This window comes from Mytilus edulis, chromosome 4 (genome assembly GCF_963676685.1).
Source record: "Mytilus edulis chromosome 4, xbMytEdul2.2, whole genome shotgun sequence".
NCBI classification, from domain to species: Eukaryota; Metazoa; Mollusca; class Bivalvia; order Mytilida; family Mytilidae; genus Mytilus; species Mytilus edulis.
The window spans coordinates 97,876,395-97,892,708 of NC_092347.1; the positions used below are offsets into that span (position 1 = coordinate 97,876,395).

The 16,314-nt window shown below is 31.0% G+C and overlaps 1 protein-coding gene across 10 annotated transcripts in view; it reads left to right on the forward strand.

The window, feature by feature from the left end:
• Positions 1 to 14,230, forward strand: part of LOC139521196 (semaphorin-2A-like) — a 92,633-nt gene extending 78,403 nt beyond the window's left edge. For all 10 annotated transcript variants that reach the window (XM_071314550.1, XM_071314552.1, XM_071314551.1 and 7 more), the window contains 16 exons: positions 374 to 473; positions 1,533 to 1,578; positions 2,453 to 2,515; positions 3,400 to 3,610; positions 4,087 to 4,230; positions 4,624 to 4,745; positions 5,433 to 5,541; positions 6,036 to 6,090; positions 6,553 to 6,700; positions 7,324 to 7,513; positions 8,112 to 8,230; positions 8,581 to 8,732; positions 9,669 to 9,739; positions 10,084 to 10,365; positions 11,146 to 11,231; positions 13,525 to 14,230. In XM_071314550.1, coding sequence (XP_071170651.1) covers positions 374 to 473; positions 1,533 to 1,578; positions 2,453 to 2,515; positions 3,400 to 3,610; positions 4,087 to 4,230; positions 4,624 to 4,745; positions 5,433 to 5,541; positions 6,036 to 6,090; positions 6,553 to 6,700; positions 7,324 to 7,513; positions 8,112 to 8,230; positions 8,581 to 8,732; positions 9,669 to 9,739; positions 10,084 to 10,365; positions 11,146 to 11,231; positions 13,525 to 13,557 — 1,931 coding nt within the window. In that variant the 3' untranslated portion in view covers positions 13,558 to 14,230. The remainder of the gene's footprint in view (positions 1 to 373; positions 474 to 1,532; positions 1,579 to 2,452; positions 2,516 to 3,399; positions 3,611 to 4,086; positions 4,231 to 4,623; positions 4,746 to 5,432; positions 5,542 to 6,035; positions 6,091 to 6,552; positions 6,701 to 7,323; positions 7,514 to 8,111; positions 8,231 to 8,580; positions 8,733 to 9,668; positions 9,740 to 10,083; positions 10,366 to 11,145; positions 11,232 to 13,524) is intronic.
• The last annotated feature ends 2,084 nt before the right edge of the window (positions 14,231 to 16,314 follow it).

Here is a 16,314-nt window from a genome sequence, read left to right on the forward strand (position 1 = left end):
ATTTAGATAGCTTCCTTCTAGAACATCTTGAATTATGAACAAAATGTAGTGTTACACTTGGTTCTATTTAAGTATCACTTCTATTTACGATTTTTATTTGAAACTCTGCCAGAAAACTGGATTTGTGTTGACTTGTCCTGTATATTAGAAATGCTTTTATGATACATAGAATTGAAAGGGTACGTGATTGCCATCAATGAAACAAAAACATAATAGTAAATGGCAAATAATGTATATCTTAAGGTTACACTAACTAAAAATTGTGAGACAACAAAAGGTTATACTATCTTTTGACTGTACATGTATCTGTTTGCTAAACATTTGTTCATGCAAAATTGAAATTTCTCAAAAGTTTTCTTTTTATCTTTTTCAGAACTGAATATAACAACGTACTCTACAGATATATCACAAGCATCTTATTATCGCTTCTTATTAGTAGATCCTAAGGCCAAATATTTGTTGGTTGGTTCTATGTAAGTATGGCATGGTTGATTATTAAATAAAACGGCCTAAATAATATCACACCTTATATAAGTTATGGACGACTAGACAGAACTATTTTGATCTCAGAAAATGCAGCATACAAATAATACATGTATTTAAGATAAAAAATTAAACTTCTATCTATAATTTCACAACTTTAAACTGTCAATAAGGCAACTTCTATGGAAACTGAGTTTAATTAATGAATGGCTATTATCTATTTTGAATTTATTGAACCATAAAACTAATTTTTGATTCTTCACATTGAATAATCCGCTTTGAATAATCCGCAAAGCGGATTATGTCAAATGTGAAGAGTCAAAAATTAGTTTTATGGTTCAATAAAATAATAATAAATTATTGCCATTCATTATAAATAAATTTCTATCAAAATTAAGGCTCAAAGAACGTTTTATATTATTTATATAAACAAAAACAACGTACACACGTGTTGGTGTATGAATACACAACGTCAGAGTGGGCATGTCGCCATCAAAATTGACAACATTGAAAATAAAACTAATAATTTTAACCAATCAGAAGACAGTTAATACACCAAATTTATTTATTGACACTTGAGTAGAACTTTACATTTGTATATTAGTCAACCTTATTTTCAGACAGTCTTTCATGGCTGTTTTGTCAGAGGAAAAGTTTAAAGTAAAACACTAAATATATATATCTCTACACAGTTGATAAGTAAAAATGAGGTTCAGCAGCTCTTTCAAAATAATCTAACAACAAAATATAGTGTAGAATAAGTTATATGATATTTTGTAAGACCAATTATAAAAAAGAAGATGTGGTATGATTGCCAATGAGACAACTATCCACAAAGACCAAAATGACACAGACATTAACAACTATAGATCACCGTACGGCCTTCAACAATGAGCAGTTCATTAGTTCAGGTTCACTTGAGAAAAAAAATGCTTGAATTAATATACATATATTTCACCATAAACAAAACAAAAAGAACAATGTGCGTATGTGATGAGTATTATATTCCTTATTTCTCATGTATTTAACATGTATGTTCTCATTTTCAGGAATAAAGTAACCATTCTTAATTTAGATAACATTGCATCAACAAAGGTTAGTAACACAATATATAGATAGTTAGTTACCCCTGTATCTCTCCAAGATATACATTATATTTAAAACTTTAAGGGGTCAAGGGTCAAATATTAGTCTGTAGCTGTTCTACATTTACCTGAACAGATCATTCCACATACCCCAATAATCTTTAGGGTAAACCATTGTTAGAATGTGTTGTGATAGATCTAGTCAGTCAACCTTAGCTATTCAACTCTCTTATGAGTGCTGACAGCATTACATATGGTGCAATCCTTTGAAAAAATACTAACTCCATTGAACTAAAGAAAAGAAATGCTGTATTTTTATGAATATAAAAGACAAAAACACAAGGAGTATATATGTGTTGAAAACAAAATTTAAGGCATCTTTAAAGTTTTACAGTTAATTTTTGTGACAATTTAACTTAGGTATAACTTAGATTACATGAATCATCGAAAAATTTCTGGACAGCAGGACAGACCACTTCAACAACACTTAACACACACACAAACCCCTTCCCCCTCTCTCCTACATAAAATAACATACTTGCAAAAACAATAAGCCTGACTTTGTACAGAAACAAAACCTGATTAATCAGCAGAGCGACATACAAACCTCGCTATTTATTCATCTATTTAAAACTTGATAGTCAATTATTTCTTTGAGTATAAAACTTGAAAAACAAAGGAAAAATAATTGGTAAACTGTCTGTACAGACAGAATGATTACAGAATTGATTCAAACAAATAAAAGAATGAAATTTGGTATAAATAATATCTGGAAGAAAATAAATGCAATCATATTGTATTGAAATTGGATATAAAGAATATCTGAAAGAAAATAAATGCAATCATACTGTATTACGTCTGACCATCTGATTTTGTTTTTACAGCAAGTTATAAATCTGAACCCTGATCAGGATAAGCTGAACTACTGTACTTATCAAAAACCAGAGGTAAGATTGGGGGAACTTAAAAGATTGTACTGGGGATTTGTTAATATTAGTTGGATACCAATTTTTGTGGGTACAGGGGATCCACAAATTTAATGTTCAACCAAATACAAATTTTCTACAGAAAAGTATGCAGACTTTGCCAAAACCACAAAATCAAATATCCATGGATATGCAAGTTTTCATCAATCCACGAAAAAATTAGTAGCCATGAAAATAAATGCATCCACAGTAGCTAATTGATGTCCTTCATCTTAACAGTTGCTTTACTCAACAACAGGAGTTACATATGTATATAAAAACTATAGAAGTCACATATGCATGTGGAAAAAAAAGAAGTTACATATGGCTTGGAAAACAAAACTTACATATGTACTTGAAAATGTAATAGAAGATACATTATCTTCATATATGTATTTGAAAACATTTTAAGTTACATATTATGTATTTGAAAATAGGAACAGAAAACAGAAGGACCTAAACAGACATACAGTGACTTGAACCTGTTCAAATCTTTGGCCTTTATGATTAGTTGTGTAAAAATCATACTGCATCTTCTTAATTGTAGACTAAACAAATTAACCAAAACCATGCAAGGGCAAGTTTACCTGAGGGATTTTTTGAACAATTACATAATTTTGAAAACATGAAAGTTATAGACAACATGTATAATCAATGAATTGTTGTCCATATGATTGCTATTGACAAAAAACCTCATTAAAATGTATCATCAATGAATTGTTGTCCATATGATTGCTATTGGCAAAAAACCTCATTAAAATGTATGTTTACACATATTAAACATCTGTTTCCTAAATATACAGCTTCTGTCATTATCTTCATTGAAAATAAATAACAGCTGATATTTCTGCTTAAACTCTTTTCAGACTCCAAACTGTCAAAATCATATTCGTTTTATCACAAACACTACAGACAGTGCGGATAGTCCAGAATATTACTTGTGTGGGACAAATGCTCTCAGTCCGGCAGGATATAAAATTAACCATACGGTGAATGGAGAACAGTTCCAAGTGACAAATCTGGGTGGTGCTGCATGCTCTGATGACCCATTTAGTAACCTTACAGCTATATATGTCAGTAAGTATCAGGATGTAGTAATGCCTTTTGATTTTTATCACACTATTCCATTTCTAAATGAAGGGTTACAAAAGAGAGGCAAAAAATACCAGAGAGACATTCAAACTTATAAGTCGAAAATAAACAGACACTGCCATGGCTAAAAAAGACCAATAGACATACAATAGAACTTAAAACACAACTAAAGAGTAAGCAAACCTGACCTCACCAAAAACTAAGGGTTACAACAAGCATTGAAAGTCAGTGATTCCATATCTATTTTTAAAGACAAGTAATTTTGTTAGAGCTGGAAAACCTTCATTTTTCTTAAGATACTAATCAAAGCTTTAAAAAAAAAATTATGATAAGTACTGAAACAGATAAAATATATGCAATGTGGGGGACAATGGACCTCTGTTCTTAAATCGTAAAATTGAAAATATTGAATTATGAAATAGTTTCTGTATTTGACAAAAAAGGAAATCTTATTTTTGCAGAAAATGGCAACCCCAATGATAAAGAGTTAATGTATTATGGAGCTACAGCTTTTGACAGATCTACAATATACAGGCCTATAGAAGGACCTAATGGAGTAGTAGCAGAGTTCATGAAAGGTGTTTTCAGTAATAAATGGATGAAAAGTAGGTTATACTGATTACATCAAGAACCTTACCAGTAGTCTGATTCTTATTTATAAATTCTCCTGGGTTTTTTTTACCATACAACCTAGATTTTTTTCATTTTTTCTACAATTAATTTTCATGAGTGTTATAATCACTGAAAGGCAAGAGCCATAATACATCAATATCTGTAACATACCAAAGAGAACATGTAGTGGCAATCATACCACATCTTCTTTTTTTTGTAGAAACAAATAATGTTTGTTTACTCTTATTGTTATTTATTTCTTTTCTGTTTTCTATATTTTGCAATTTATGACGTTTCGAGTCTTTAATAAATATGGTGATAAGATACATGTAGTCAAGGCATTGACATTTATTGCATCAAGTTAAATTATGACTTTATTTTTCCAGATCCCCAGTTTGCTGGTTCTTTTAGTGTAGATGAAAGAGTGTTCTTCTTCTTTAGAGAAATAGCTGTAGAAACTGAGTTTATAGAAACCAAACTGTATTCACGTGTAGGGAAAGTCTGCAAGGTTTGTAACATTTACTGGATAGCTATATTACTTGTTTGTGAGGGTCTAGAAGGGATCAATCATTTCTTCATTCTTAATATATCATCACCCCTGTATTCTCTATTCTTTATTTTTTGGCATATTTTTCTCTATTTTTTTTGCCCTTTATACTGCTCTTTTTGCCAATTAATTATTCCCTTTTCAGTGAACCACATCCAGACCCACAATCATTTAGATGTACATATGTTATTTTTCAATAGTAAAAAAGGGCATGGTTGACATTTATGAAGAGGTCAAATCAGAAATGTAAACTATACTTGAAAATTGATTTTATTGTCACGAAAGTCTACCTCAGTGCAAAATAGTTATTTTCATTCAAAGTTTCAGATAATAATTCATTTCTAGTTTATAACGTTTATAACCCTTATAGCTAATTGGTATCACTCCTGTATGTGACATAATACATGGGTAAAGCAAAGGACTTCCTGATGAAGACTACTATAAAGGTGTAATATGACCTTGACTGGCTAGAAAGCATGATATAGATGTCTTATCACAAACTTATCTTATTTCTATCTTAGCCAATGAAATTGCTGCATCTTCCTTTCTGATTATTTTTGTCGATGGTATTATAGTATTATATAATTATTATATACAATTTAAGTAATTCAACGTCTTAGTATTATATTTAAATGATTTATTTTACAGAAAGATGTAGGTGGTGATTCCTTGTTAAGAAATAAATGGACAAGTTACCAGAAAGCTCGACTGAACTGTTCCCTGTCTGGAGCTTTCCCTTTGTACTTTGATGTTATACGTAAGTTCTACCTTTCAATAGAAATAAGAAGATGTGGTTAGAGTGCCAATGCGACAACTCTCCATGCACTCTCCATTCTAGTCACAATTTGTAAAAAGTAAACAATTATAGTTCAAAGTACGGTCTTCAACACAGAGCCTTGGCTCACACCAAACAGCAAGCTATAAATGGCCCCAAAATGACTAGAGTAAAATCATTTAAACAGGAAAACAAAAGGTCTTATCAATATGAAAAACCTGAAATGAGAAACACTTATAAACCGCATCAACAAGCAACAATAGGTCACCAGGTAGCCTTCAACAATGAGCAAAAACCCGTACTTTATAAAAGCTTTAAAAATCCTGACATTACAAAATGTTTTCTAGTTGCAATATTTAGTACACAGATTTAAAGCAAAACAAAAAGTCTTCTATTATCATTAGATTTATGTTTCATGAAATCTAAATAATTTCATTATATACTGAAATAAGAATTGTTTATATTTGTGTTTACAGAAGATGTAGTGTCAGTTGATGAAAATACATTCTACGGTCTTTTTACTACTTATGCGTAAGTATGATATGATATTTTTAAGTCAAGTTTATAATGAATCTGTTAAAAGTGTTATCAAGTCACCTGTTCAATATAAATGTATAAAGCTATTACCATCACTTTTCAATAATTGTTGTCCATTACTGGGTTTTTTTTAATTCTTACCTTCTCTGAAATTATGACACTGATTTGAACCAACTTGAAAGGACAAAAATAAATTTGTATTTTATCACAGTTTCGTGAAAAAGATGTTTGTCTAACCCATGATTCTGTTTAGTTTACATCATGTCCTCTAAAGGGGTTGACATTGCCCACAGTATCTCATTGAGATGATGTGGTCAATGTCAACCCGTTTAGAGGGCAACATACATTCTTGAATTATAGGCAGGTGAAATCTATTTTTTACTTAGCTGCATATTTATAGTTCGAATGTAGCTGAAAGTATTTGATTATAATGTCCTATTTTTTTCTCATTTACAGCAATGGATTGCCAGCTTCAGCAATCTGTGCTTTTGAAAAGTCTGAGATAGACAGAGTACTGAACGGGCCTTTTAAAACACAGGATAGTGATATGTCATTCTGGACAGAGGCAAAGGCTAGCACTGTTCCTAGCCCAAGACCTGGCCAGGTAAAGAAGATGACATATAATTGTGATAATTTTAGAATACAAAATTATTTCTTATAATGATATGGAATAAAAGTGTGTAAACACTTGAAATTTAAGGCCACCACCAAATAATTTGTTTTTTTCTAAGTAGCAAGAATGCTTTGCTTTTTATATAAATACAATGTATAAGAAGATGTGGTATGAGTGCCAATGAGACAACTATCCATTCAAGCCACAATTTGTAAAAGTTAACCATTATTGGTAAAATTGCGGTCATCAACACAGAGCCTTTGCTCACACCTAACAGCAAGCTTTAAATAGCCCCAAAACTAACTATTGTAAAACTATTCGAACAGGAAAATAAACTGTCTAATTATATAGAAAAAAATAAGAAACGAGAAACACCTATGAACCACATCAACAAACGACAACCACTGAACGTCAGATTCCTGACTTAGGACAGGTCCAAACAATTGCAGCAGGTTTGAACATTTTAATGATACCAACCTTCACCCTTACCTGAACTAATAGTGTAAAAAAATTATGTGTACATATTTTACAATGACACTTTATGGGTGGTCAGTGAAATTTGATTAAGCTGTACATTTTACATTTTGTTTAAACATTTCTTTCTTTGATTTTAGTGCTACAATGATTCCTTAAAGACAGCAGACACAGTCCTAGGATTTATTGTTGACCATCCACTCATGCATGAAACAGTACAACATAAGTATGGGAAACCAGTTTTTTACCTCCCAGGTGAAGAACTTCAACAACTTGAGATGGAGGCTGCACCTGAAGTTCAAAATGGCTATGTGTTTTTTTCTGGATCAAGTAAGTATAATAAACCATGCTGAATATATTGATTTTCGTTTTCATTTAGGTTCATTTACTCCCTGAAAAGTGGACAATTCTGTGAATGTTAGGTATCATTAGTACCTTCTGGGACTAGAATGTAAAAAAGACATGACTTATAAAGTCAGAAAAATTTAAACTGTAAAATATCTTTCAATAGGATAACTTAAACCAAATATGAATAAGTAACTCTAACTTTTGTATGATGGACAAATAAAATTTAGAATGGAAATGGGGAATATGTCAAAGAAACAACAACCTGACCAAAGAGCAAATAACAGCCAAAGGCCATCAATGGGTCTTCAACGCAGTTAGAAAATCCCGCATACGTAGGTGGTCCTCAGCTTGCCCTAAATAAAAAGGGTACTAGTTCAGTGAAAATTACTTTATTATACCACTTCTTACTGAAGCACAGCTGTATATGCTGATTGATTAATTGATTTATTCTTCCTTACTTTAACTGGTACACTTTTTACAACTCCTATTTTATTGTGACTAGTTTTTGTGAACCTTTCAGAGAATTTAAGTCCAAATTGATTGTCGAGAATATTTTAATACGATGTATATGTGTTTTCAGATCGAGGAAAAGTTTATAAAATAGCATCTCAGGACAAAGGTACAGAATACAAAACCTATGTATCCAGTATATACTCTCCGTTTGATGAAACACAAGTTATCTGGTCGTTGAAACATCATGTAAGTACCTGCCAGTCATAGACACATTTAATTAATAATCAACAACAAATTAAGGTAGCATCCCTTTATAACTTTATATGATATGCATCATCTTGGTCCCATGGACATTCCTCATTTATTTAACTTAAAGTTAAGAAGTCTTTGTTCTTATACATACAATGGACCTACAAATGTAGGAAGGGATGTTTTATAACTACAAACATGGTACCCAGGCAAGGCAAATCTAAATCTAAAATAAGGGAGCTGCGCTAAATTTTAAATGTTGTACAGAAAATTATTTTATTCTTAATAAACAACTTAACTGTTGATATGACAAACATAGGATTAAAACTTTTAAAATTTGTTTTCAGGAAAAGTATGTGTACCTAGGAACAGACCATAAAGTAACACAGATTAATGTGCAGAATGACTGTGTGAACCATCAGTGTGTAGACTCGTGTATATATGATCCGTATTGTGTCTGGGACAAAACCTCTGATCAATGTGTACATTATACTCTCAAGTAAGTCAGTTTATTATATAAAGGCAATTTTTATGCCTCCACTGTAGCAAAGAGGGAATATAGGTTTACCTTTGTCTGTCCAGCCATACATATGTCCCAAATTGGTTTCTCTTCTGAGTTCTATAAGTTAACTGAAGTTTGCCTCAAACAAAGTTTGACTGTTTTTGAGTTATGCCCAGAAATAAATGGAAACATTAAAGTTTGCCTCAACAAAATGTTGTGAAACTAATACAAAATGATTTTAAACCACAAAACAAAGATCAAGTTTGAATTTTCGGGCTTCATTTTTACCAATCTTTAGTTATGCCCTTTTACAAGTAGAAAATTGCTGAATGTTTCTTTTCTGTCCTCTAACTTAAGTTTGCCTCTACCAAATATTATGAAATATATACCGGTACACAATGCTTATTACCACAAAATTCTGTTCAAGTACGAATTTGAGTAGTGTCACTTCTATGGTTCTTAAGTTATGTCCCTTTATAACGCTATATGCAAGCAGGGACATCATCTGGAACACATTCCCCATTTATTTTAAGTTATAATTTTAAGATGTTTCTTCCAGTATGCTGATAAAGGTTATGACACTAAAACTCCAATCATCTTCTGAGATCACCAACAACCACACATTGATCAAAATTTTTTATACAATGGGATTGTAAAGGGTTAATTTGCCATAGAATTAGAGAAATAGACATAAATAACTGGTACCTTATCTCAATCTTGATAAAATAAATAGTATACAGACCATTATCATGATTAATTGTAAATGTTAGTAGATATAAGAAGATGTGGTATGAGTGCCAATGAGACAGCTCTGTAGTACACTTTTGTTTTCTTAAAAAATTATGTTCTGAGTTTACAATTGTGAATTTTAGGGACATATGATATTGTAAAACACAGTTCGTTGAAATATACCGGTATGTTTTTATTTTGCAGGTCGTCTGACAAATACTGGAACTTTGATAATTTTGATCCATCATCTGCAGAACATAAAAATGAGTTCATCTGTAAGTTACAAACTCAGTTTTTCACTTATTTATATGTGAATTTTGGCAACATCACTTTTACCATTCTAGAGTTATGTCCCTTTACAAACAGAAAATCATAGTGAAAATAATAAAACTATCAATTTTGGTTGGATTAAAGAAAATAACTAATGGAAGTTCAGGGTCAAAGGCTCACATCAGGCATCCACTTGTATGATGATTTAGTAAGAATTACATCTACTACTTGGTGTTTTTCAACAACCTTGACTGGCTGTTAAGTTAGAAGGGTAATTGAACTGTTTCAGTTATTTCCTGGAAAATTTTTATTTATTTTGTCTTACAAATATTTTTCTTTCAATTTTCAGATAGTAATGGAAAAAATGTAACAAAAGTGGAATATGGTACATTGAAAATGACACTTATAAATAAAAACATATGTGGATTTGGGAAAAATATCATATGGAAAAAGAGAAGAAAAGACAACAATACATTTGAAAAATTAAAGCTAGATGAGCGATGTTTTGTAGACAGTAAAAATTCTTTAGTTATTTCTAATTTGACTTTAAACGATGACGGCACTTATCAAGCCTATGATGCAGAAAATCCATTGTTAATAGCAGCCAAATATACAGTGGAAATTGTCACTGGTGAGGATAATACTTTATGTTGCTAAACTATTAAAAGTTAATGCACAAGAGAATTTATCAACATTTAATTTGAATCTCTAATCATGTTCTTGCTGTTTTTAATTATATGACAGTCATTCCTTATGATTTAATTCTAAATTCCATTTTTTAAGAGTAAATCATAAAAAAAAATTATGATTTCAAAGTCACATGACAAAATTATGTCAATGAGCTGGTAGACTAATTTCAGCTAATCAGAAGACATGTTACATCCAAAATTGAATTATTGAAATATGGAGACAATAATTCAGGAGAGTTTATGGTTGCCTTTTTTTCTGTACAGCAGACTTCCTGGAAATGGATATCATATTATAGATTATTGTTGATCATCTCAATAAGATTGATTTTCTCACTTGAGCCGGTACAGCGAAAAGCAAACGAGTTGAGATGACCAATGAAAATCTGTTTATCGCTATTTTACCTATGACGACTTTGTCAATGAAATTGACAATGCCACATGCCCCCTTAGTTTCTAGCGATAATTTTCATATCACCTAACTCTTCTGGGAAAAGCAATTATCAGTCAGCAAGATCAAAGGAAAATTTCATGAAATAGCGGTAAATGAATATATATCAGCTATTGTTAAATTATTACAAAGTGACAGAATCAGTAAATTAAGGTCATATTTACTACAGATCATATAGTCATAGTAGATAACTCTACAGTAATAATAATTTCAGATATTTTGAAGTACAATACTTAATACAATCTTATGAAATATTTTCCTTTTTTTTTTGCAGAGAAAAATTTCAAAAACATTTACAGAGCGAAATTTGATGATTGGTGTGAATATTTTGAGAAAGGGAAACAACTTCAGACAAACTATGTAAGTTCAGATATGAAAATAAGATGTGGTACATAGAAGTTATCATCTTTAGTTCACAGTATGGCCATCAACAATGAGCAAAACCCCTTAACTCATAGTAAGTTATCAAAGGACAAAAAAAAAAATATATATGGCTCAATTTATGTACAAAAAAATAAACAAATAGCAAATATGGTATACAGCAACAAAAGACAACCAATGAATAACAGGCTCCTGACTTAGGACAGGCACATACAGAATGTGGCATTACATTATGAAGGGTTGTCTTTATATAAATATACCCTAATTTGACAAAATGTGATAATATCAATAGCTTGCTTTATGACAAAATAAAAGAAGACAAATTTAATGGGACAGACAACAACCAAGATGTGTTATGTGTTGTTTTTTTTTAAATCATTGAAATTTTTTTTTGAAACAGGAGAGAAGATTTTTAAATCAAATTAAGGGAAAATTGACACATGATTGTTTAGAAAAATCTGGTTAACCAAAATTCCACCTTCACAATAATAAAACCTAGTATATGTCATATTGACATCACTTCCTGTGGTCTGGTTAAGATTCCCATAAATGAAACATGATAAGTCTAAAGTGTATGTGGTTAACTGTATGTCTATCCATTATGAAGAGTATACATTATATAAGTGACAAATGACTGTTATTTGTTCTCTCTGTATCTGTATGGGTACATCGTAGTTACCAATTCTGGCTTTTATGCAACGGGAGTGAAGGCGCCGTCAATTTATTGACGTTTCGCGAGAGCAGATTTAAAGTTCTCTACACTTGTTGCGCGAACAATAGTGTCTTCTAGATGGTTCCAATTTACTATTGCGGACACAAAGAATGAATTTGAATGTTGCGGAGTTTTACTAGTAGGAATGTCAAAACACCTGGTATTGTTCCTCACTTGTTTTTCAACAATGTTTGTGGCTTGATAGTTGTCAAACTTTTTAGCTGCGATGTTTTGTCTTGGTCTTGCTGTTTTGAGGAAAGTCGTCTGGATCAATAGCAGGTACCAGCCCCTCAACCACCTTGTACATAAATATAAGCTTAAGGCTTGTGCGTCTCAATTGTAGTTCCTGTAGTTCTAATTTTGTAAGCATGTTTGTTATGCAGCCATCTTCTCTAGTTCTGTAATCGCCTGTTATAAAGCGTGCTGCTTGTCTTTGTATTAGTTCTAGCTTGTTTGAGTCTGCAATACTGTAGGGGTCCCATACTGTTGCTGCATATTCCATTGTAGATCTTACTAAGGAAATGTAAGCAGTTTTCTTGCATTCCTGTGGGCAGTATCGTAAATTTCTTCTGAGGAAGCCTTGGGTTGAGTTAGCCTTTTTGGCAATGTTTGTTATATGCGTGCTCCACTTCAGGTCTTTTGATATCTGCACTCCTAGGTATGGGTTGCTCTGTACTTGTTGGAGTATGTGGCCGTTGAGTGTATAGAATCTCTGGCTTTTGTTCTTTATGCTTAGTATTTAGCATTTCTTTGCGCTAAATCACATACCCCATTTATTTGCCCAATCTTCTAGGCTAGCTAGGTCTTCTTGTAGCAGTTTGTGATCTTTCTCTGTTTTGATGAACAACAAATGATAATCACTAAATTATAGGATCCTGACTTGGGATAAACACATGCAGAATGTGGTGGGGTTAAACTTATTTGAAGGTGCCCACCCTCCCAATAACATGGGACAGTATTGTAACCAGTTGAAAAAAGGTGTATCACATCAGATGTGTACAAACAGAAAAACATCTTACAAAAATACACCTGGACGGCTACTTATGCATCCCCACAAAAAAGACACTAAGACACTAAGAATAGATCTGAGAGTACTTGTAGTTACTGACAGCTAGGTCAAAGCCAATGAAAATTTAAAAAAATCATGCATCTAAGATTAAATTTTTATGACTTCATATTGTATTCTAGGTTTAATGATGCTTCAATTGTACTTGTTCAATTGTAAAATATGTAAATATTATTTATTTTTCATGTTTTTTTTCCATACTTTATAAGTTACATTGATTAACACTATAAACACAAATTATTATCAATATCAAAACAATTACCAATTGTCCCACATTTAAAACTTCCCAATTGTCCCACAACCATTTTCCCTACTGTCCCACAAAATTTCATTACTTTTTTACCTGTAATTTCAAAAAGTGGGACTATCGTGAAGACACAGGTAGCTTTTACTTATATGCCTTTACTTATTCTTGTACTCATAGGTAAAAATCATTAAAGATAGGTTAACAATTCTTTATTTTATTTTATGATTTTAATTTATTTTTTTTGCAGCAAAGTAAATGCAGTCTTGGTGGACATGATTAAAATGAAATGTTTGGTACAGAAATTACTTAGAGGCATTAAGAAGTATCCCAGGATGTGTTCATTTTATCAACGATATTGTTTCTTACTCAATTACACAAGGGTAAAACAATTTACTTCAACACTGAAGCGAAATAGATTCCTATGATCTAAATTAGAAAATCCTCATCTTCAAATCCAAATATTTATAAAAAAAAACTTCTGAGACGGAATGATAATAATCCAGGGATCAATTCAGTGAAAAAAAAAGTAGAAATCCAAGTGAAGATTGAGGGGTTGGCTTATCCTTCCGAAATGATCAGCTTCAAGTTGTTGTGACGTGTTGTAACCAACGCAGTGACGATTTAATTATAACTGTGCTGAAGTGTTGATATTATACAGCATTCACAAAAGTGTAACCTTAAGTAGTGGTATTGCATGTATGCTTAAACTTTTACCACAAGCTTAAGAGTACTTGGTGCAGTTTATGTGACAAATGTACATTTTTTCTGACATTTGTAATACACAGATGATGAAAATTCTACAAAAGAATGTATAAAGAACAACAAACTGAAGTTGTTAACGTTGATCAAGTGGTGCTTTGTGAAAAGAAATGTACTTAACAACCCAACTTAAGTTTACTTGCCATATTTATGTTATAATTGGTTATTAAGTACATATTATCAAAAAAAGAAAAGGGAAGATGGTGTTCTATTGCGTTTTTATGAATTTAAAGCCTTTTTCAAAGTTTTTATTTCTTTGTGTATAAATATTTCTGGAAAATTGTGCATTCCTGTTTCAGCTATGTTGAACAAAGTTTAACTATGTCATAGTTGTGTACTATTATTCATTCATAAAAGTTTGAGATAAATCATTACTTTTTACAAATCTGCTTTTTAACTTTTAAAGTTTTCATATCAAGTCATGCTCTAACGAAGTGTTATAAGCCTTCGTCTGAACTTTCAGCATCAGATTACTGTATTCATAACTTTTTCTTCTGCTTAATACATAAAGTTTTGATACTAATGTTTAGACTTTTCATCAGTACATGTATATGCTTGGAAATTCTGTTGGGGACTTTCTCAAAGATGTCTATAGATTGTGATCAATACTCACACAAGACAAGTGTTATTGTAATTATTATATTGTCAAATGTAAAAATTTATAGTTTTTAATCCTCTTAATATCAAGCAGCATTAATAATTTCTAGTCTTGTTCATGGAAGATACATTGTCATTTTATTATGAGATGCTAACAGAATATTTTTGTTAACATGATAACAGTTTTATGAAGTTAACATCCATATCAAAAAATTAGAATTCACTGCCAGTCATTTCATGAATGTCTTGTACTTTTAACCAATTTGCATATTTCAAGTTTATACTCAAAATAACATGTTAAATATATTTTAAAATATTTTATCAGTAGAGTAATTTTATTTGAATACAAAGAATTATGGATGTATTTTCGCTGTTCAAAATTTTGATTCTTTTTCTATTACAAAATGTACTTGAATTTTACATACTTCTCGTTGCATTGAAGACCTGTTGGTGACCTTCTGCTGTTTGTCTGCTCTATGGTCGAGTTGTTGTCTCTTTGGCACATTCCCCATTTCCATTCTCAATTTTATTGTAATAGAATCATCATTCTTCTCCTTATATGCAAACTTTTACAAAATTGACACAATTCATGGATTTAAGGATTTCCTATTGTATGTGCAAACTTATTTATTATTATTTCAATTGTATAAAAGAAAACATTTATTCATTTCTCATTACATTATTGTAAAGTCCATTACTCATGCCTCTTCCTTACATTTAACATAGAATGCTATAAGATTGAAAGGATTTTATTCCAATGACATTGATATTTATTTTTATCGCTATTTTGTGCATTTTTCCTTTGATCTTTTTTTGTGATAATTTTTCATATCATGCTACTCGCTTGAGATGGAAAATTATCGCTAGAAACTAAGCAGGCACGTGGCGTTGCTAACGAAATTGATATGAAATTGACAACGTCGTCATAGGTAAAATAGCGATAAATAGATTATCATTGGTCATATCAACTCGATTGCCTTTCAATCTCGTTGAGATGATCAACGATAATCTATAAGTACATGATACATAGTTCTCTGTTTGAAACTGGTATATCAGTATTATTTTATTTCTTTTGTTTGTATTTAAGCACATATAAATTAATATTCAGTTTTTACATACAAATCGTAGAAATAAAAAGGAGATGATATATCTTTCAATAGTGGACGATTTCCTTTCTTTTGAAGGTCAAACAATTGTGTCACATTGGAGTGATTGATGATTTAATTTATTGTAGGGTCAAGATGACCTCACTAGGTCAGAACTGTCACAAAATAATGTTTTCTAACAGACATTTTGCATTATTATACATGTATAGCTAAGTTAAGATATGTTTTGGTATAAGAGAAAAAATAGAGTAAACCGTATCTTAACTTGTTATCATTTTGATGTATTACTCAAAATTGTACTAAGCTTGTTTAGGTTATAAGATTTATTGCAGTATTGTATGAATTCTGCAAGTCTTCTTAGATCTTATAACTATTTCATGTTGTTTTTTTCATAACAAAAAAGATTAAAAAAAAACCTGTTCTGTTGTGACAAGTTTTAAGAAATCATTCAAAACATGAATTGAATTTAAAACGTATTATGTAATTTAGTTTTAACTTGAATAAGTATAAATTTAGAATTGTCTGCAACATTAATGATAAACTTATTTTAACATGTAGTTCAGAAATTATATTTG